The sequence below is a fragment of the Thunnus maccoyii genome, chromosome 23 (genome assembly GCF_910596095.1).
Source record: "Thunnus maccoyii chromosome 23, fThuMac1.1, whole genome shotgun sequence".
Taxonomy (NCBI): Eukaryota; Metazoa; Chordata; class Actinopteri; order Scombriformes; family Scombridae; genus Thunnus; species Thunnus maccoyii.
The window spans coordinates 3575595-3598880 of NC_056555.1; the positions used below are offsets into that span (position 1 = coordinate 3575595).

General features: G+C 38.6%; 2 protein-coding genes across 10 annotated transcripts in view; both read right to left on the reverse strand.

Annotated features, from left to right (window-relative positions):
* Positions 1-12062, reverse strand: part of mpped1 (metallophosphoesterase domain containing 1) — a 94917-nt gene extending 82855 nt beyond the window's left edge. The window contains exon 1 of the mRNA XM_042402854.1: positions 11877-12062. The gene's annotated coding sequence lies outside the window, so the exon portion shown is untranslated. The remainder of the gene's footprint in view (positions 1-11876) is intronic.
* A 6489-nt stretch (positions 12063-18551) lies between these two features.
* Positions 18552-23286, reverse strand: part of scube1 (signal peptide, CUB domain, EGF-like 1) — a 124544-nt gene continuing 119809 nt past the window's right edge. For all 9 annotated transcript variants that reach the window (XM_042403394.1, XM_042403393.1, XM_042403399.1 and 6 more), the window contains one exon: positions 18552-23247. In XM_042403394.1, the coding sequence (XP_042259328.1) occupies positions 23095-23247 (153 nt within the window). In that variant the 3' untranslated portion in view covers positions 18552-23094. The remainder of the gene's footprint in view (positions 23248-23286) is intronic.

Genomic DNA, 23286 nt, shown 5'->3' on the forward strand with positions numbered 1-23286 from the left:
TAATGCTGAGCTCCTGAACTCCAGTCTTCCTAAGTTCTTCCTTCATATATTGCCTTTCTTGATCATACTTAGTACAATCTATGCTTGCATGCATAATAGTCTCCTCAGCCAGCTGGAAAAAAATATGTGCACATATCGGTATCGGCAATCAGCCACAATGTGTTGGAAATATCAGCATATCGGATATCGGCCAAAAATCCAGTATCGTGCATCCCTACAATAAATCGCTCAATCTAAAAGATTTCTAGATAACAAATACTAAATCCTCTGATTCCTAAGGATCATTTTACTCTGACATAATCAATGTCCTTTTTCAGTTTGTGTGTTACAGTTATTTAACATGGGAGTCTCTTCCAGTTTGTTTTGAAAAGGGTGTTCAGTCATGGCAGAAAGGACAAGAAGTTCAAACCTGTGTGTGAATTTTACCAAACTGGGGAGGTTTAGTAAAAATGCACTGACAATTAACGATTATTATCATTATAGACTCATTTGATGATTATTTTTTCTAAAGAATCAATTAATAAATGAGTCTCTAAAATCTAAAAAAAAAACTGTGAAAAATGTCCATCACAGTTTCTGAAATCATCAGACTGTTTTGTCAGACCATCACTCAAAAACCAAAGATATTCAATTTACCATCACAGAGGACAACAGAAAGCTTTGGCATCTTTTGCTGGAAAAATAATTGCGATTATTTTTCTGTTGATCAACTAATGGATTAATCAACTAATCATTTTAGCTCTTAAACTGAGTATCAACCTCAGCAAAGTTCTTGCAACATCATTAAATCTTATTGTCAGGTGTGTAGGATAAAAAAAGACCTTGACTGAGAATCACTGTACGTCACTTGTACTCACTTTATTAACAACATTTCAGTTCTTAGACCTTTATCAAGTACATTCATTTAATTAAACAACAACTGCACAATAAACAGTACAGCAACAAACCCTCTGTGTATAACCTTTTTCCCCTGGAGTCCACCAATCAGAGGACGCCAGCAGCACCTCCACACGCACAAAAATAAAAATCAACGAGCTCCTCCATTTATAAACACTGTAAATTTAGAAATGCAATAGAATGATAGGAACATATCATACAATAGAAGAATCAAAGGACATTAATTTGCTTAAAAAAACACACACACAAATCAACCAAAGTAAAAAATAAAATATGATAAAAACTAATTAGTATTGGTATAAAAAGACAATATTCTTCCATAAAGGTTAAAGAAACTGTATCTACAATAACATAAAGAGAAATATCAAAGGACGCAATCATCATATTAAAATGATAAGATAATGAAAAGATAACCAATGTAATATTACAAAGGAGATCCATCTTATACAAACTGATTCAAACAATTGATTATCCATAGCCTGGCAGAGAATACATCAGAACACTGGATATAAAAGGCAATGACACACCAAACTTTTGATTTGAAATCAAAACGCCTGATAAAACGACAGGACTGTGTGTTATTAGGAGCTGCGAGGTGAGCGCTGCATCCCCTCCAGCTACTGTAGCACCAGAGCATCTGTTGGCTCGGCTTAAATCTGATTTTTAAACCTGATGTTTTTTGTAATTAACATTTCCAATATATACAAACATAATGACACACAATACCAGTTGCTACAGTAAATCAATGAAAAATAAGTAACAGAACAAACAGAAGAAAACAAAACAAAATAAATCAGGACAAACAAAATTAGCTCCAAGTACAATAAAAAACAAAGAGTAAACTGTGGAGACAAGTGAAAAATAAAATATATTTACTTCCTTTCTTTATATACATCAGAAACTTAGACCAAACTTCATAAAACCTTACTTGGTAATCATTAGATCTTCAAAAGAGGCATTGTCTATCATCAATTTTAACCATTCAGCAAGATCTGGTTTTGTCTGGCTCTTCCGATGGTGGAAAACAATCCTTGAAGCGGTGATAAAACCTGCCAGTGCAAGCCCCAAATGTTGTTTGTATATACATGGTGGTGGGAGGGAGCGGTCTCCTAATAAGCACAGCTGGGGAGATTCTGGCAGTGGCCTATGCAACCACTCGCTGATAGTTTTAATTACTTGTTTCCATGAAGGAGAAACAAAAGAACATTCTCACATTAAATGAAGAAAAGAACCTGTTTCATTTGTACACTTTCAACAATAACTGTCATCCATGAGTCTATTTTTGGTATTTTAACTGGTGTATAATAATACCTGTGAATTATTTTGTAATGTGTAAATTTTCCCATCGTATCTCTAACTGACCAGCTGACATCTGCTACCATATTTTCCATTTATCTGCTTCTATGTTTGAGTTCAGATCTCTTTCTCATATCTTTTTTAAGTTTTCACAGTTACCGTACAGTGTTTGCCATCATTTTATAAAAGACTGACTGATCGTATTAATGGGTTGTTCCAAATTGATGATTATCCTTGCTTATATTTAGAGATATGTAACAATTTCTGAGTTTTTATCCATGTCTCTCTGGAATGCTCCCAGATTGGGTCGTTATGTACTTGCTTGATACATTTCTCTGTGACGATGCCTCTATCGGCTCCAAAGAGGCAGCAAGTTCATTTTCTATCTGCATCCATGCAAGTTCATTAGTATTTCCATTATTCCAATGTTTAGCCAATTTTGTCATTTCAAATGATATTCCATACAACTCTACATGTGGTAATCCCAGATAATTAAACCGAGGTGCAATTACCATTTTTATTATGCTTATCTTTCCCCATAAACTCTGATTTATTAGTTTCCATCTATCTAATTTTGTTTTAATCTTTTGAAGTAGCGGAGACATATTAATTTGCATTATACTGGTAAGATCTGCACAAGTTTTAACCCAAGGTATACCATTCCTGTATCTATCCATCTGAATTACAGTGAACTAATTACTCCCCTATGACAAGTTCTCGATACTGGAATTACCTCAGTCTTGCGCCAATTAATTTTGTAACTTGATATCTTTGAATATGTTTCAAATAAACCTAATAATATGGGGGCTGAAGAGGTAGGGTCTGTGGATAGCCACAAAATGTCATCTGCATAAAGAAACAGCTTGTGCTCTCTTCCTCCAGCTTTAACCCCACCAGTCTTTGGGTTCGATCTAACAGCTACTGCAAGAGGTTCAAGAAATAACAATAATGGAGAGAGCGGCTCTCCCTGCTTTGTGCCCCATGACAGCTTGAAGGAGGGTGATATCAATCCCTGTGGGTCTGCATATATCACTCTAATCCAATTTAAGAACCCAAAAGTTTTCATAGTATGCAACAAAAAACCCCTGCTCCTCATGGTCGAAAGCCTTCTCCGCATCTAGGAAGAAGGACACGATTGGAGCGTCGTCCTCCCTGCTTAACCACATCAAGTGAAGCAATCTTCTGAGGTTATCAGACCTTACACTTATAAATCCAACCTGATCTGAATGTATAATGTCTAGCAGGATATGCTGTAGGCGCATAGCCAATACTAGGGTGACCAGATGAGAGTGGATGAAGCTGGGGACAGGGGAGTTTGGGGTGGGTGTGGTCACCTACCCACGGTGGGTGTGGCCTCCGGTACATTACATTCCGAGTCAACATACAGTAAAACATGTGAAAGTCAAAATTTATTATTTTTGTTCATGAAGTCAAATGTCTGTCATTAGGAAAAAGAAACACAATGGCTGTGTTGTATGTGACAGGGTGTAAATCATTATCTGTTACATCAAATTTTTTAATTCAATTCAATTCAGTTTTGTTTTATTCATTCTATCAGGTTTAATTTCCCTCCATGAATGTTTTAATTCAGCAACATAGCTATGCGTCGCTGCTATGTGTAGTTGTAAATTACTGTGCACGGCTAAAAAAAACTACACCAGCCATAATCCATGTAGGCGACGGTTTCCCCGTCTGTGGGAAACACCAAAAGAATGTTTCACAACAATCAGCAATTAATGTTTAATTAGGCTATAACTAATCAAAACTCAGGTTTAGTCTAATTTTCAGGAGAAACAGGACAGGATTCCAGATTCGGGACAACCGCTCATAATAGGGAGTCTGGTCACCGTAGCCAATACCTTAGTTAGTATTTTGCATGTAGCTGGTTGGATCAAGTGGGTCCTTCCCTTTTTTGAGGATCACTGAAATTGCTGACTGATTGAATGTACTGGGTAACTCACCCGTTAATGTAGCCTCAGAATATACCTTTGTTAAGATAGGTGTCAGAATATCAATGTAGTTCTTATAATATTCAACAGAGAAGCCATCTAACCCAGGAGCCTTTCCTGACTTCATTAATTTAATAGCTTTCCTAACTTTATCCTCTGTAATTGGAGCGTCCAAAGTTTCTACTTGATTAGTCGACAGCCTAGGGAGATCAATCCTCGAAAACCATGCATTCCTTTCTTTAGTATTAACAAAAGTGTTTGACGTATACAGATGTGAGTAGAACTTTTTAAAGACTTGATTAATTTCCTGAGGTTTAGTCACCACTTGTCCAGATTCATCCTTAATACCTGATATAATGTATGTGGCTTCCTTTTGATTTAACTGTCTTGCCAGCAATTTTCCTGACTTTTCTCCACTTTCGTAGCAATTCATTTTGAGTCTAAATATGGCAAATTCAGCTTTCTTATTATACATCTCATTTAACACATATTTAATATCACATATCTGCTTCAATAAGGTCTCACTATACTTTTCAGATAAACTTTTTTTCCTTTTGCTATAACTTAATTTCCAAGTTTTCTGATTTTCTCCCTATTTTCTTTCTTCAGCTTTGATGTATGGGCTATGATTTTGTACCTAATAAATGTCTTGGAGGTCTCCCAGATGGAACATATCCTTTCAGTAAAAAAAATTGTTGAAGTTCTTCAGATAATTGTTTAAATGTTGGGCCTTGAGATTAAGTCTCCACCTACTACTCCTCACTCTTATCCATTGTTAGGCACAGCTCCACTGTAGCACGGTCTGTTAATGCTGTGACCCCTGTTCTACTATCCATAATAGACTCAATCATGTTTTTGGATACTAAAAGATAATCTACCGTATTTTCTCTAATAGTGGCTGCGGCCTTTATTTACCTCAACTGCAAAGGGTACCAGGCTTTTATTGGAAGCAGGCTTATATTAGAGAGAGGCCTTTATTTCTAATTTTCATTGTTTGATAAGTATATTTAATCATATTTTAGTACGAAGTCTCCTTGTTTTCTGATCTGCTTCTGTTTGCTCTGTTAAAGTGCATTACCGGTAATTACAGTAATCGACTTACTCCGATGTGGCGGCAGTGCACCACTTAGCTGTAGCATGTGGTAGCATGCTCATAAATGTATGCTCATATAAAATATGCACTGTAATCTCCATATCTAAGCGATATTGCGTTTCCTCCACCCCCCTTCCCTCTCTGTATCGGCTTTGAGTGAAAATAGCAAGTATATTGTTGAATTTATTAAATTAAAGTGATGGAAATGTAGCCTACGTTAGAGGCCTCTGCATGTAGCACCTACTCATAGAACTGGAGTTACATCCAGGTAACTACTATTTAACTGGCATGCACATGATATAACAGGCACTAGGAGTTTATCCAACCTTGTTTTCTCCCCGGCCTGTATTTAGGGCCTTTAACTGTTCATGTTGACCACGCCCCTGGCCATTATCGGAGACCAGGCTACCAGGCCCAGGTTCTTTATAAGCTGATGTATTGCAAGTCTATCCTTTGGAACTTTACGAGAATACATTGCCCTGTCCTTTATAGCATCCAGAATCTGATTAAAGCCCCTGCCCAATATTATATGTCTATTCTCAACTGCCCAGACAATCTTAACTTAATGGAACATAATGGAAAAAAAAATCTGCATCCTCCTGACTTGGAGCATATACTGTATATTAGAGATTGATCCTCTACCCACTAACAATCCTCCCTTCATTATCCCTGTGTTCTTTCAGCAATACAAAGTTTAATTCCTTATGCACAAGTATTGCCGCTCCTCATTTCTTACAATTAAATGAACTACTAAATACTTGGCCGACCCAGTTTCTCTTGAATTTGGCAGTTTCTAAATTTGTCCGATGTGTTTCTTGTATGAATGCAACATCTGCCTGTTGTGATTTGAGATAGAGCTGACACCTTTTTTTTTTTTAGCTTAACAGGCTTCTGAGCTCCTTTAATATTCCATGAAATCACCCTAAAATCACTATTCATATTTTTTCTCCATCATGTTCTTTCCATCTTCATAATGACCATGTACTTTTGCCCCTCTGTTCCAAAGATGTTCCATCTTGTTTTCAGACACATAAACATTAACTACTAGCATCATGAGAAACCAATACATACAATAACCAAAAAATTATTGGTGTACACTGGGCAAAGATACACCCATCTAAATAAAGACAGGAGGAGATAGTGGTGGCAAGTTCAGCAGGCTATAGTCCAAGTAGGACTGTACACTGATTCTGGCCCTTAGTAAGGCACTTAATGATCTAAAACTTAAATCAGCCCACACCGATAGTCACTAATAAAGAATGAGCAGGTGATCAAATGGCTGCGGATGACAGCTGTTCATATGATAGGAGCCCCAGTCAGTAACAAGTTCAAATAGTCACCGCTCCATCAGAGTAGGAGTTCTTGGGTATAATACTTTGCTCTTTTTGGTGATGAATTCCAGTGCTTTGCGATGGTCCTCAGAACTCATCCGCTTCCCTTTCCATGAAAACCACAGTACAGTGGGGAAGGTCAGTGTGTAGCGAATATCCATCGTGAGTAGTTTCCTCCGAACTTAGGTAAACTTCTTCCTCCTGTCAGCCACATCCTTGGTCACGTCTGGAAAAAGTAAATTCTCCTGCCATGCCACTTTATTTCTGTTTTGTTCTTGTATTTCTCTCTCACTGCAGCTATCACCCGTTCACGTTCCAGAAATGTTTGGAATCTCATGATGATAGGTCTCAGAGGACGGTCCTCATCTGGAATGGGCGCCAGCGACCTAGCTAAGTTCATTCTTAGCTAGTTAGTTCATTCTTAGCCTAGTTCATTCTTAGCTAGGACCTCTGCAACCAGCTGCCTGATATACTCCAGCAGCTTGCCACCCTCCAGCTGTTCCTTAACTCCCATTAGCCGCATGTTGAGTCGTCTGTCCCGGTTCGCTGCATCTTGCACTGCTCTCTCTAGCTCATCACGTTGTTTAGAAGTGTTTAGCAGCTCAGTGCTTAACCGACCATTCTCACTCCCTAGGTCCATTATCTGACCGTCTGTCTCATTTAGTCTCTCAAAAATAGCAGTAATATCCATGCTAACTTTAGCCTGTGAGGTTTTTACTGAGGAAACATCCTCCTCCAGAATGTTGCTGAGTTGTGACATCTCTTGCACTGCTTTTTCCAAAAGTTCTGTGAGAGCATTTGATGCGATAACTGGAGCTCTTGAGTTGGGGTTAGCCATTCCTACAACTTTCAGCATTGTCCCACTAGCCATGCTAGCATAGTTCATCCCGTGCTTAGCTGTTCGAGACTTCGAGATTGTAGCAGCCATTGATAAAAAACAGTTTTCAAAAATTACGCCAAGTGATTACAAAAACAAGAACACCACTTTTAGATGGCTAAATTAGGCCTTTAGTGATCGAATTCAAAGGAGGAAATGTGCAAATTTTCTGGAGATATGTTCTAGGCAACCATCTTGGTAGTCAGACCCATGTGACTTATTGTTTAAACCTGATGTTAACATTGGAGTCATACAGGCAGCCTGAGCGGAACATTTTCACCTTGAAAAACTGCTGTTATGCATAATGTCAGACTGCACGTTGTAGTTCCAGAGCTTGAATGATTTATTATTTACAAATGTATTTTTCTGTATGTGCTGTAATGCATAATGTGTTCTTTTTATTTGAATGTTTGCTCAGACAATATATAAGAATAAATAGAATTGATAAAAATCCTTTCAATGTCTGTCCCTGGTGTGTGAGGCCTGTGTGTGTGTGTGTGTGTGTGTGTGTGTGTGTGTGTGTCGCCCATTCATCTCTGCAGCTCATTTTTCGGAGGCTCTGGCGACTGCTGGGAGAGAGCAGAGCTGCTTAGAGGTGCTGAGATGACGGGGATGCTGGGAGACGGAGGTGATAATTTGGGGACAGGCGGGTTTGGCAAAGTCCGCCTCGACTGCCGTTCGATGTCAGCGTGCCATCTCGATTCCTCATTCCCCGGCAACCTCACACGGTGACAGCACACTGACGTGACAGATACACACTTCACACTTCACACCGACCGCGGTTGTTTGTCACGGGCAAATCCCAGCATGCTCAGTGTATGTGTTTCAGGAGCACATACAGTACATGTGTGCGTTCCGCGTGCACCCAGGTTGATGTGTGTGCAGGCCTGGGCGTGCATATTTCAATGTGTTTCTGTTGTCATGAATGTGACAGTGACAGCGCCTCACATTCATGCCAGTGTGAGACAGAAACATGCATTAGCAGATGCTGGGAGATTATAACACATTGAGCTCATGTGCGGTTTTTCAGATAATGTAGGTTACACAGGACATGCTCATCATCACCTTCCTCAGCTTAACTTTAACAGCAGCCTCTGTTTACTTTCTACACAAATGTCACTTTCATTCTATCTGGAGTAAACATAAGTTCTATTTCATTTCTTATGACCGTCTGAAAATTTTACCTGAAGATGCCATAGTACACGCACACACACACATACACACACACACAAATTTTAATCAAATCTGAATCCATTTATCACATTTAAATCCTTTCAGATATTTTATTGAATCCATTTAGTTTAAGCTTTCAACATATGTAACAGCTAAAAATAACAGATTTACTGTACAGACTCCTTTTAATGTATCTGTACTTCTTGTCGTGGCTGTTACATGATTACATGTTTGTTATGTGATCCGGTTAAACCTGCTGATGAAATGAGAAGCCTGCTAACCTTATGTGATGTTGACCTTATGTTTTCGCCAGTGCAAATAAAAAAAAGAGCAAAAGAGACAAAATTATTTGGGAAGACATTTCTAAGCCTCTGAGCTCAGAGATCTGGATATTTGGACCTGGATCTAGAATGAAACATCCTGCTGTGGTTCAGATGTGTTTCAGCACTGAGAGCCAAATACACAATGAAGATTAAGTGCGGCCAGTGTAGAAAACTACATGAATTCAAATTGAAATGTTCCATCAGATGCTTATAGACAGCCTGTTTGTGTTAAATAAAGAACTTAATGTCTAAATCAAATGATGTCCTGAATCCAATTTTTATAACTTTCCGAAACAAATAAATCAACAAATACCACTTTATGCGGTGGCTAGCCATGTATGTGTACGTCATTATCCACATTTGTAGGAGTCATTACTTCGAGACTGCAAACACGCATAAGCCACAGGAGAGAAATAAGAGAGGCAGATGGAGCAGGAGGAGGTTCCAGCTTCTCATATTTCAGAAGCTGGAACCAGATCTTTTTTTTTTTCTTAAAATATGAATCAAAATGATGAATCGATTATCAAAACGGTTGCTGATTAATTCAACAGTTGGCAACTAATTGATTAATCGACTAATCGTCGCAGCTCTACGTGACATGTTGTACAAGCGAGCAGACTGAAGCCTTCAGTCATCCAGATGCAGAACAGCTGGTGATCGGAGGAAGTGAACGAGTTAGAGATGAAACTGCGGTTCAAATTAGAATCCTCATCAGAAGATACCAAGAATAAACACTCATATATAGAGTACGTGTGCCAAACATGTTACAAACCATGTCAAAGGTGACTGACACTCAACCTCAGCAGCAAAGATGCACTTCATAAACCACAGTTACATCAGTAAGTCTCAGCTATAACTCCAGATGTATCTAATTATATTAGTTTTATTAATGCATGACAAAATACAACATTGTTATAAGTTCAGTATACACAAGCTTCTGTTTTTTAAAAGAGCAGATTACACTCTGCAGTACTATCTGCATGGAATGAAAGAATATCACTATATTTTTGTGAGAGATGGGTCACAAAAGAAGCCACTAGAGTCTGAAGCATCTGTTTCATACGCTCACAGGCCTTCAGGCATACGAGGCTTATATCCCCTGTGAAAAATCATTCTCTCATGCTTTTTGTCTTCTCTGTGAGATCCTCATGGAGTAGAAAAAAAAAACAAAAACGTGGCATTGAGTCTATTGTAAAGCCTGACCGATATAATCTATAGAGTTGTCTTTATGTGAAATCATTTTTTCAGAGCATGAGGGTGTGTGCTACTGGCCAGAGGAAATATATTACAATCACTTTTCTTCTGGTATAGAGTGTTGACACAACTCTATCCACACATCCACAATGATAGCTTTTAAAAAAATCATATTCAAGAGCAAGAGCATTTAATTCAGGTTCAGCACTGAAACATCCAAATGGAAATGTTTATCTAACGTGCATTATTTTTTAATGTGCGAACACGTCAACAGGCAGTATTCATCTGACCCAATCCGCCACCTGAAAGTCAAACTGTAGACTTTTTGCGCTTCTGTAAGCAGAATCTCAAGCCCTCCTCTATCAGTGTCTGTTATTGACATGAATGACCGAGTCCTTTGACTCTGTGTCAAGAAATGTTAGTGGCAATCACAGAGGGAACAGCTTAGGGGCCCCTGAATCACATAAGGGCCCCCCTTAGCCTGTTTTCTAACCAACAATTGAGAAGAGAAGAGAAGAGAAGAGAAGAGAAGAGAAGAGAAGAGAAGAGAAGAGAAGAGAGGAGAAGAGAGGAGAAGAGAAGCCTCTGGCAGCAACAGTGTGAGCGTGCTGTACTGGATGCTGGATGCTGGTGCGGCTGTGGAGAGGTTGATAAATGCAGAAACATAAGAGAAGCTGTCTGATTGATGCTCTCTCCTCTCGGGCACATTCTCGTATTTAACAAGCGGCCGTCACATTAGACTGTGAGCCAATCTTCTCTGCTTATTCGCTCGTTTTCGGCTACATATGGACACACACAGAAAATTAAAGTGCATCTGAGTGTGGCGCTGAGTTACTGTATCTGTTTTATACGCGCAGTATAGCCTGGAGATCTTTGTGTGTTGGTCTAATTTGGATCCACAGCTGTGTGAAATATGCAGAATCCACAAACTATAGGGTGATTCCATCTGAAGTGAAAAATATGAGACATATTCCAACCAATGTGGAAAAATTATGCACAAATAATCAGAACAGAAGGTTTTTTGGAACATATAAAATTCCCCTTTTTACTATATTTACTTTGATAACTGTTTTAATCTGGCTTAATTCACGTTTTAATCACCCACAAACAAATTGTTTTAAGTAATTAGTGTGCAGGCAGAGTTTTACCAACTGTAACTCTTTAATTAAAAGCCAGATATTAAATCCTTGCAGTTGAATTATCTTAAGAGCTCCTGAGAATTATCAGCTTCTCGCACATTTTGCAGAAGTTTCCCTCCACTCATGAGAGCTGATTCTGCAGTCTGCCCTCTGTGTGTAACTGAACTAATAAAAAACTTTGCAGCCATTTGGTCCCACAGGCTGCTCCGACTGTCTCTTTCTCAGACATGCGGGGTGTTTTGAAGCTCCACTGAGTCTCTGCACCCTGTACTGTACCCTGAGACTTTGCCCTTTGGATGTGGTGCTACTGAAATCTGATCTACCATAAAAGCGTTCCGGTGAGCCCTGCTGGTAAGTGTTATGTCGGGGTGGGGGGGGACTTGAATGCATGCCTTTATTAAAATCCAGACTAGTCAAGCGACCACTGAGCCCCCCCCCTCCCTCCCTCCTTCACATGTGACAGAAAACAGGTCCAGAGCTGAGATTAACCCGGGAATACGCAGCGCGGAGCGGGTTTAACGCATATCTCTGCTCCGGTTCTTGCATGCATGAGTGGACACCTTTGTATAAATGCACCTAAAAACATAAAGAGGAGTCAACTTACCGGCTGTTGTGTGGTCAGCTGCAGGGCTGCTCTGCGCGGTGATGATGGATGTGGAGAGAGGAGGAAGGTGTCTGCGCTGCGAGAGAGACGCGCTGGTCAGTTTGAATGCGCACCCCGTGGTGCACCGGAGGAGCGTCGTGGAGAGATCCTCCTCTCTCTCTCTCTCTCTCTCTCTCTCTCTCTCTCTCTCTCTCTCTCTCTCTCTCTCTCTCTCTCTCTCTCTCTCTCTCTCTCTCTCTCTCTTAGATCAGTCCTGCCCACCGTATCTCCCGGTGTGCGGTGCAGTGAGGAGGAGCAGAGAAGGGAGGTCTACAGAGCTCATCCCCGGTCACACAGACACAAAATTCACGCTGGTTTCATTATAAGGCTTCTACTTGGACCACCAGGGCCGTGTCCACGATTTAAGCCCCCAGTCCAGTCCCCCCCCCCCCCTCCCCCCCTCCCACATTGCAACCCCACCACCACCTCCAAGAAATATATAACTAAGAAGTCTGTAAACATTTTGTCCACATATTTAGACGATTTATTCTGTTAGATTTATATTCCAGTTCTCACACTGCCAAGAATAAAATTCAATCATAATCCTAAATTCATCTGTTTACTTTTATGTATTTATTTATTGACCTCCAGACCAGTTTTATATAGAAACTACTCTGCTTTGCATGATCATTTGTGTCTGATATGGTTTTCTGACAATAAATATTATAATGATATATTATTGTTCATTTCAGAAGTTTAAATGCTGGACTTCACTGATAAATTCATTCTCAGCGTAGTTTCCTCCTCCAGCAGTCTGCTGGTGTCACTCTGCACATACATCAGTCTACACAGTGAAGCTCAAACATCACAGTGAAGGAACAAGAAGAGAAACATGTATGTGAGCAGAGGTGGATTTAAAGTCAAAGTATAAACCTCAAGGTAAAAGTTCTCTATTACAAGTCAAAGCTCTGCATTCAAATTGTTGCAGAAGTAGAAGTACAACAGTATCACAAGAGATCATTTACTTTAAATTGTACAATTATAATTATATGTATTTATTATTTAATTATAATATCAAATTATTTATTTGCACCTCCAAAGTAAATCCTACAGCTGTACAATAAATGCAGTGGAGTCAAAAAGACAATATTTCTCTCTGGTGGAGTTGAAGTATAAAGTAGTATAAAATAGTATAAATTTCTCTTAATGCCGTTCAGCCTCCTGCATTCCTGCAAACTACAGGAAGATTTGACCTTGGTGACCTCAGTGGTCAGTAGTTATGGTGCTGGATGGGACTTCAGTGTCATGTATATATGAGTAAAGATGTGTAAGTGAGGGCAAGCCACTTCCTGTTATATGAAATACTACCAATAAAAGAGTCAGTCTTTGAAAGGTTGGTTCATTCTTAAAACAGGCTGGATTGATAAATATTTTGATTATCAGTTAATCTGAGAAATATTTTCTCCGTTGTTTGGTTTATAAAATGACATCACAAATTCTTCATTCCCAAGCTGACATTTTCAAACAGCTTGTTTTGTCCAGTAAACAGTCTAAACTCCAAATGTAATCAGTTCACTATCATACAGGAACAAAAGCACCAGAAAATATTTTAACATTTGAAAATAGTTGCTTAAAAAATGACTAATTGCTCATCAAAACTGTTCCTGTGGAGCGATGAATTGAATAATTATTTCAGCTCTAGTCTTTGTTGTTCCTATAATATCTCTGTATGGACATAGAGTATAAAAACCTCAACATGTCCTTCAGTTTATTATTGATATTTGAATTGATATTTTCTGAGGATTCTGTCAATGCAGTGGTGTAATTTCTTACTTGTTTCACATACAAGTCAACTTTTTTCACGGGTTTTCTTGAGTCAGGTGTCATTTTCTTGATGTTTGTGCTTGAATCTGCCTTTTCTGTCTCAAACTACTGAGAGACTCTAGAGAGAGAGACAGAGGGATATTCTTAATTTGAGAAAAAGTTAAAGGATGAACACACCATTAACAGATCATAAGAAGGAAACAGACATGTGAAGAACCAAACAGATCAATAAACTGTCTTGTATTAGTAAACCTTGTTAAGCTCAGACCCACTGATCCTGCTGCCTGTTAAATCTTTCTGCTGAAATGAAAAAAGAATTGACTCTCCATCATTTATTGGCTGTGTAAAGGATAATCAGTTAAATTACAGCATTACAGCGTATCACCACCTCTGCTCCTGTTTATCCGCAGGTAATTGGACTGGGATTTAGGCTGGTAATGAGCTAAACAAATAGACCACAATCTGGAGCTCAAACACATGCATCCATAACCAGCAACTTAGTGGAAGCTTCCATAGTAGCATGTTGGGGTGAGTGTGCCACCTGCTGGTTAAATGTGGTCAGTTTGTAAAAAAAAAACAAAAAAAACAATTCTAATCTGCTGAACAGAAATCAATCAGTACTCTCTCCATCTGTACCTGCAGGGTTGGCTACAGTTCATTCTGACATGAGAGAGCACTTAACACTGTCTCCTGGCTGCCAGCTCAGTCTACAAGGTGCACAGTTTCTCTGCTGTGATCTAATATTCTAACTCTTCAAACATCAAATACTTCTCACATGTATGTAACAGTAGAAAAATACACCATGAAGTCTTTTGAAAGTTGCAGCAGCAGCAGCATACATGTTGTAAATATGCTGAAATTTTGCCACTAAAGTTCTGTATGTGAGTTAATAAAATATGAAGCAATGTTAAGGATGAAACTACCCAACTTTATATAAAACTGTTAGAAACAAAATTATAATAATCAGATAGTGCAATATATAGTAGTATAACACTACCGGAGGACATTTCTCTGTATTTTACTTTTGATGCTTTAAATATATTTTCCTAATAATATTTACTTACTTTTACTTAAATTAATTTTCAATGCAGGACATTTACTTGTAATGTAGTATGTTTATATTGCACTGCTGCATTTTTTCCATTCTCTTTTGAATCTATGTCAAACATACAAGACATGATCAAAAGAAATATAAATAAAAAACAGTATATACTGTGAGTAAAATTGCATTTAAGACAACAAAATACATTAAAGACATTGGGCCTCTTGTGCTTGCAGCTTGCTCTCTCGTCATTTTTTAAGAAATGACAAGTCTAACTTTACTTACTACGTTATCAAAGGAAGAGAAGTGTCCCCTCGTCCTAGCAGCATCTTTATACTCCCTCATGCTACATGTAATGTAAACACTGGCTCTTCTGGTCTGCATGCTGTAAATTATTACATCTGATTTTGTGGGGAATCATACCGGGTGGCAGCAGGCATTTAGATTAAATGTATAGAAATAACCAATCTTCCAGATGATGAGATGTTTTAATAACAAGTTAAAAACTCCTTGTATTTACTTTAATGTTGCTCTCTGTCTGCTGGATGTGTGAATAAACTACCGTTAGCTAGAAAGTTGATATCAACATTAAAATGGTGATAATAATGTTTTAAAGCTTGTTTCTGCTGCCCCCAAGTGGCCAAAAAAAAAAAAAAAAATCAACCTGTGTTTTTTTGATTCTGTTGTAATTATAAATGTGATTGTGGGATATTGCACTTGCACACTGGCTCTGGCAACATGTTGGATCCTTTATAACATAGATTTATAATCCTGTTCAACCAGTGACACGTACACCTATTCTAGGCTGATCGTATATTTATTTGCTTTATGTCTTTTTCCATTTTCACTCTAAAGAAGACACAGTAGTGTTGAAACATCTGCACTACGGTCATTTTTTCCTTCTAATGCATCAGAATACATAAAGTTCTGGAAATGAATGAATTTCACTTTACCTACTGTAAGCAGATGAGCGTGCACGGGAAGAGTGTTAATATTCTGAAAACAGAGTAAGTGAAGATGTGTAATGGAATAAATAAACATAAAAAGATAAATAATGGTATTTTTCCACACTCCCCATGTGGCACCAGATCAATCTGTAATTAAGGCAAACTGATCTGCTTCTGTCACAGTTTTGTCACAAAGTCAGTGCATGTTCGGTCTTTATCACATCATATTCAGTGAACTTTCAGCAGAGCGACTGATGGAGGAAAGGCAACAAGATAGTGAAGGGAGAGTAATCTCAGCATCTGGCACAGTTGCATTTGCCTGCAGATGCTGGCTGCTGATTGGACGTCCTGGAAAGATCACGTAGGAAATATCAGATCTGCCTGTCAAATATGATTAATGACCAACAGCAGAGCAGTTGAGGAGTTACAGTAATATTCTAAACAGGCTGTGAACTCCATCATTAAAGAAGACTTCCACTGTCATTCAGAGGCCATTTACATCTGGGACTTCCCTTGATTATTTTATAATCTGTAATTATTTTGTGGTCGTTTTAAAAAAATACAAACGTTTCAGTGTCAGATTAGCATGAAATTAACTGCTGTTCCAAAAAAGACTCCTCAAATAAGAAGACATGGATGCGTCAGATAAGTTAGTAAGGTGACGTGTTTGTTTCCTGCAAAACACGTCACCTCTTCTTCCTGACGGTGTCAGCTGATTGACAGGGAGAAAAACGTAATGTAATGCAGCAGTGATATGAAAACACTCAGCTCAGGCAACAATGACAAACGCTAAAACAAACTTTGACCAAAGCAAATGCAGGTGTCACGCTGTGATGGATTGTGTTGCTCTACGGAAGCTGCTTTTTTATACTTGACGCAAACAAATAACAGCAAATGTTTGCTTCTGAAGGAAGAAAAAATACTGGAGATTTCCAAGTATGCTGATTTTTGTACAGACTGGAAGGAGGCAAGGAGCAAATATGTCACCTTTTTGTTACAAATTAACAGTTGTGGATCCACAGTGTCACTGTGGATGTTTAAATGCAAGCAGTCAGATGCATTTTGTCCCCAAATTTTGTAAAAATCAGATCCATGTGTCTCAGATTTTGACAAACATGAGTTTCCCAGTAAGCAAACAGAAAGAAGATTTCTGACATGTGAAATATATGAACTCCTGCTCTAAACCACAGTCTAATACTTGAACAAATACATGTGTCATTGTTAAGATCTGGCGACTAAAACTCTTAACCATCATTGGGGGACATATCATGCACAATTCCATGTCTATATCTTTATTCTAGGGCTCTACTGGAATATCTTTGCATATATTTTATATATATTGCTCCTTTATGCAGCCCCTCAGTTCAGCCTGTCTGTCTGACTACATCCACAAACAGTAGTATTTGGATTTCATTTCTTTTTCTTGTTCTTTACTCAAAATGTCAACTTCTCAAAGTCGACATTTTTGACATTTCGAGTAAAGATGTTTGAGCTGAAATCCGATCTGAAATAAGAGGGTGGACAATGCAAACAACACATGGGAAAACCTTAGCAACAACCTTAGCAACCAAGGCTACAGGACAGATGGCTGTTTATGGGCTGACGTCAGGTAGAGTAAAATAAAGAAAACATGGCAAACAAAGCCTTCAGAGCAGATTGAAGCCCTGACTTTTGACTTTCAGGGAGTTTTTTTTACACATGTTAACCTTAAGTTTTAGAACTTAGACCATGTTTGACATAGATATCAGAACAGTATATAAATAACAAAAGACCAAATAAAGCATAATATGTCCCCTTTAAAAGACTGCTCCATCTGATCTAGCATTGTCAGACTCACAATGGACAGTCAAAAAAGAAGTATCAAAATTGATGCAGCAGATCCAGACAAATTCTTCTCCTTTGTTAAAACCTGGTGTCTAAATTGCAACTCAACCGTTGACGGTTCAGTTTGGAGATTCAGATGTGTAATGCTAGCTGCGGCTAATGTAGCCTGGAGCTGCTAGCCTCCAGCAGAGATGAGGAGCAGCTACAAAGGTCTGCTAACCTCACTTCTATCTGACTCCACACCAATGAGTTTTTTTACTTTTCAAACTTGTAGTCTTCAACCCCAACTGACGCTGACTCAAGTAACATCACTTGAGGCAATTTATCCAGTTTCACACAAAAGGTTTTATACATTTTTTGTCACATATGCAGCAGTTCTCCTCAACACCTGAAAACACACTTTGTAAAATTAAGTTTCTAGGTGAGCGTGCACAGGCAGCGCGTGGATATTCTGAAAACAGAGTAACTAAAGGAGCATTTCAAATGGGTTATAAAAGGTTTATCAAAGTTAAGGTGGGTTAATTACCTCTGAATGCAGTTGTATATAATATAAACTCATATCTTACAGTCCAGTCAGTTTGTGGGCTAATAATGACTAATTACTAATTTTGGGGGATTCATTATTCTTATTGTTCCAATTCTCACCTTGAAAGGCTTTGTAGAAAGGTTTTAACGGTTCGAGTCCACAGAAAATCCAAGTATCTCACTTCTCTTCACCTTCTAAGTAAAACCTGACAAAGAAAGAGAATTTGAATGAAAAAAAAAAATCATCCCAGTGTGGATGATGATGAGTGTTTCTGATGTAGCATCCAGATCTGCTGCACAGATTATGTGGCTTGAAGATAAGAACAATATTAGCAGCGTCAGCTAAATTTTCCGGAAGCGTACTTTAGGCTGGTTGTGTGTAACGGCAGCCATACAGCCACGTCTGAGGAAAGATAAGAGATATAATGAGCAGATACAAGACTTTCCAAGGGCTTTTCTGAGCCTGTTTTACTGCAGATGAGAAGATTCAACATGGACACACAAAAGGGAGACGACTCCGGTCTTTTTTCTGCTACTGTTTTATTTAATTTGTTCAGTACTGGAGTTTCATGGACCAAACAATGGCACAACACTGCGTTACAGTTTCTCTCTTTGGGTACAACCGACTAACACAAACGTTAAAATTATTCCTCTACAAAATGGACTAAAGTACATACAAACATACACAGTCTCTTTTTCTATCACAGGCGCCCGGCACAAAAACTCACTGCTCACACACACACAGAATTACACACACACTATCATCCTCAGACTCTCATACACACACACACGCACACACAACATGCACCCATCCATTCACAATAGAATACATTCTCAGGAAAAAAACAGTCAATTATAAATTTTAGAGCAGTTCATATCATTTTTTTCATAACACTCATATTGAACAGTGTCCACCTCAAACAGGAAGCAGGCCGTACCATAACATGTCTGTGTGGCAGCTATTTGGCGAGGCCTGAACAACGCCTAACGACAGTATGATTTTCTTTTGGGAAATTAAATGATGATCCAGTGAGAATAAGCACTGACCTCACTGATATTTAAGGTTGTGGCTGAAAAGTTAATTTCCAAATATATCTGTCTTAGGGGGGTGATTATTTATATCAGCTAATGCCTTTAAAAATATGTTTATCTTTTAATATCTTATTCTGGGATGAGCTCAGTGCTATGCAGGACCATACCTGTGTTTTTCCCTGCTTCAGCCCATTAATTACAAACTGTGTATACTTAAAAGGACTGAAAACCGTTTTTCTCAAGCGCAAGTTTTTTTGATTGATTTTGTGCCTTCTAGCCATTGGTTTCATTTCAATACACAGTGAAAATCAACGTGCAGAGACTTGAAAAACCCATCACTAGGAACATTTAGTCACTTTTATTTTGTGTTACATTTAGGTTGTTGTGTGAGAATTTTCATAACTTGTATTGATGGTATGTTCAAGGATATTCCAACATACTATATTTCAAAGTTTATGGCTGAAATGCATTTCACGTTGGTGTTGCAACATCAAATCCAGAGGACAAAAACTATTCTTAGTTATCATGTGGTGCTCTCTACTGTAATCCTGACTAGCAGTTACTAAAATGCCAACCACAGTTTGATTAAATGAAGTGATAAGTAAAAATTTGTTGCCGTGGAGAGATGCAAGCAATGTAGCAACACTGTGCTCAGAACATGGAGACGCTATGATAAAATCACTGGATGTTCTGAATATGTTCTGCAGAAAAACAAGTCAGATCAGGCTTTAATGAGTTTAAAGGTAGATTATTATGCTTGTGCAATAATACACTGACAGCCAGGACAGTGTGCAGCTGGGTAGTGCGGAGGGTGTGTTTCATAAAATCTGTCCAAGTCTGGTAATATTCTTTATATTTGTTTTAATTGATCTGCTAAGAAGTATTGTGTGTTGTCCAAAATTAAAAACACATCAATGATCTGAACTGTTGCACTGGATGACATGTTCCTTCATTACCATGAAACACACACACTGTAGTTTATTCTGACTCAGTCCCACATACACCGTCCTGCTGCCAGAAATACTCACTAGAGCAGCAAATGTGGATTAAAATAGTCCCCAGTAAATGCACTATTACCTTCTCTTTCAGTGACAATTGCTAAAAACTACAGTGACCAGCTGTTTTAGGGAATTATTAAGCCTATAAAGCTGTTTTTAAAGAGTTACATCTTCAGTTGGAACCAATGGGCTTGGGACTGAGAGCCACAGAGTAGGGAAGTCAGGAAGTATTTGAGTATTTATTAGCAGGAAAGAAAATATAGAAAACCATTGACATTATACTTTAAGCCTAGTGGAGGCTTTGGCCAATGGCTCTATGGGCTTGATTTAAAAAGTTGCTGTTTAACAGCCAAACCAAAAAGTGTTGAATCTTAGTATACCATGAAACACACCAATCACACAAAATACCAAACAAAAACAGTTAAGCTGTTGCAAAGAAATGAACTAATTGTTCACTGTGATGTATCATTTACTTAAATAAGCTGCAAGTTTCCTCAAATTGGTTTTCTGTGTGCTGGTACTGGTGTACCGCAGTGAACTGAAAACAATGGCTGCTTGGAAGGTAACAAACCTAAAAACCTCTTGTTTGGAAAATACATAACAGTGCATGCAATTTGCAGTTAATGGGCTAAAACATGCAAAACCTCCAGTATGGCTCTTTAATCTAAAATCTGTGGGCTTTAAAGTAGCACTGAGACTTCCTCATCTTCCTTGTGCCCAGCACAAAGACTAGAAGCTGTAACACCAGTGAGGGATATTACATGAGCTAAACCGCAATTAAATGCATTTTTATATTCTGTCAGGGGGAAGCTTGTTTTTTCTTTTTCTTTTTCTTTTGGAACAAAATAACAAAGAGATCTAGTTCACTGGCTTACAGTTGAAGTTGCAAGTGCTACGGACACACAGACACTCAGACGGGAGATGCCTCTTATTCAGACTGTGTCCCTGCCACTACATTCACCTTCAGACCAACACTCCAGTCACAACATACAAGATTCTCAACTCCAGTCGCATTGTGCAGATATAGCGTCCATCTTCAATACGTGGTAAAAGGATTTCATAGACATATTAGTACCAATGGGAATGACACAGAAACATTTAGTTGGGTTATAAAAGAAAAGCATAGTATACCCACCATACTTCCTATTTAATGGAAAGAGATTGCATCTGGGTGAAAGCAGATATTTTAAGTAGTTGTTTAGAAACAGGTATATAGTAGTATGTATGTAGTGCCATCATACAAGAAGCCATTATGGAGGTGCTTCCTCTCTCTGGCAGCTATAGGAGATATTCGAGGGCATGAAGCAGCACTGGGCGATGAAAACACTGAAACTGTAGAGGTGGTGGAAAGTTTGAATGATCCCATGCATACGCTGTCTTTTCTCTGTGTGCGTTAGTTTAACGTACAGCCTCAGGTTTTGAGATGTTGAAGCTTCATCCTACATGTTCTCCTCATGTGTGTGTGTGTGTGTGTGTGGATGGGGCTTGAAGCTGCAGTAACAGAGATTTGGGGTAACTGCGAGCTACAGAGTGGGAGCAATAAGAGGGTTTTTCTCTCTCCTCCATGCCAAACGTGGCAAATTTCAAACAACACAAAAAAGGTAACAAATACGTAACTTAGATCTTTTTTTTTCCTACAGTTTAAAATATAAAATTCAAGTGCAATTAACGTTCCAAATATTAGTTACATCACATACATTTCTCTCTAAAGTAACAATCTGTTACTTGCAGGTAGTTTATCTCATCTTGTTATATATCTTTTTTTTTTTTATTTAAAAAAAATTACAATATAGACTTTCTGATTCACCCCATTTAATCTTTCCTTGTGCTCCAATGGCTAAAGCACCCCTCTTTAACATTTCTTTCATTTTCCATGTTTAAATGTGTTTTAAGTGCACAGATTGTTTTCTCATCTCTGTCTCGTGCACATTGGGTGGGTGGGGGGGCAAATATAGAAATCCAATTCAGGATACATCCATGTACACTGTGTGGGCCTGTACATCCTAACACATCATGCATGTACACCTGTGCATGTCCACACAAACATACTTGTCTTGCACGTTTGTACATCTATCTATAACATCTGTGATGTGGGCTTCTGCAAGTTCTGACATGTTCAGTATAAATATTACAAAAACATAAAAACAACACGGAAAACAAAGCAGAGCAAAATTAAACGAGAGGAGTGAAAGGAAGAAGGTGCAGAAATCTGGGGGATGGTTTGGGAGAGATGGAGATTTAGTAGATGGTGTGCAGAAATAGGGTTTGACTGATATATTGGTTTGCTGATACTGGCCTTTTATTAAATAATAAGATTGTGTTTTGTTTGGAAAATGTACTGACTTTATTTGTTGTTCAATAAAAAAAATGCTAATAAATTCTAACAGCTACTATAATTTCCCTTACAATAGAATTTACTTAACTTTGTATGCTATTGTAAGTTTTCTGAGTAGCAACACCTCTGTAGTCTTTTATATTTTCTTTTGAGGCTGCTGAAAAATATTGAAATCAGCAATTCAATATCCAGTTTGAACCTGCAAGACCAAAACTGTCAGATATTGCACCTTAACTGACCTAGGATATGTAGTAGGTGGAATTCTACCATCGTCATCCCAAACTGGGATGAAAAACACTCAATACCTGTAAATGTTTGGTATAAAAATGATCAAATTGAAGGAAACAATATATACACACAATATATCATGTAATGTATATTCTGCTACATTATAAAAATATTGGCACTGGCCTTTGAAAACCCATATCGGTCAAACCTTATAGAGAGAGCAGCGTTACTGGAGGGGAGGGGATCAATTAATGATGTGTTACTAGTTAAAGGAGTCAAAGATGAGGAAAGGCATCATGTGACAAACAGGACTGAGGACAAACACAGGAAAAGAAGACAGTTAGTCATAGAACTGGTACATCAATGTGCTGACAGAGGCAGGGGAGAAGTAGAGGGGGGGGGGGGTTGGGTCTGGGTTTGGAGGTTAGGTTTGGAATGACGCAGGATGACGGGGGTCTTGAACAGGGCGGTGGAGAGGCTCCGTCTATTTGTACGGCCGTAGGAACCTGGTGACTTTGGAGCGCAGCAGCTTGATGAAGGAGCGAGGGAACATCTCTTTGGACTCCTGTGCTGTGTACCTGAAGTAGTTCTGGGGGTGGGCCAGCACGTCGAACAGGGCCTTTATCAGCTTCTTGTCCTGCGGCGAGGACACGGGGGACAATTAGTATCAGCCCTT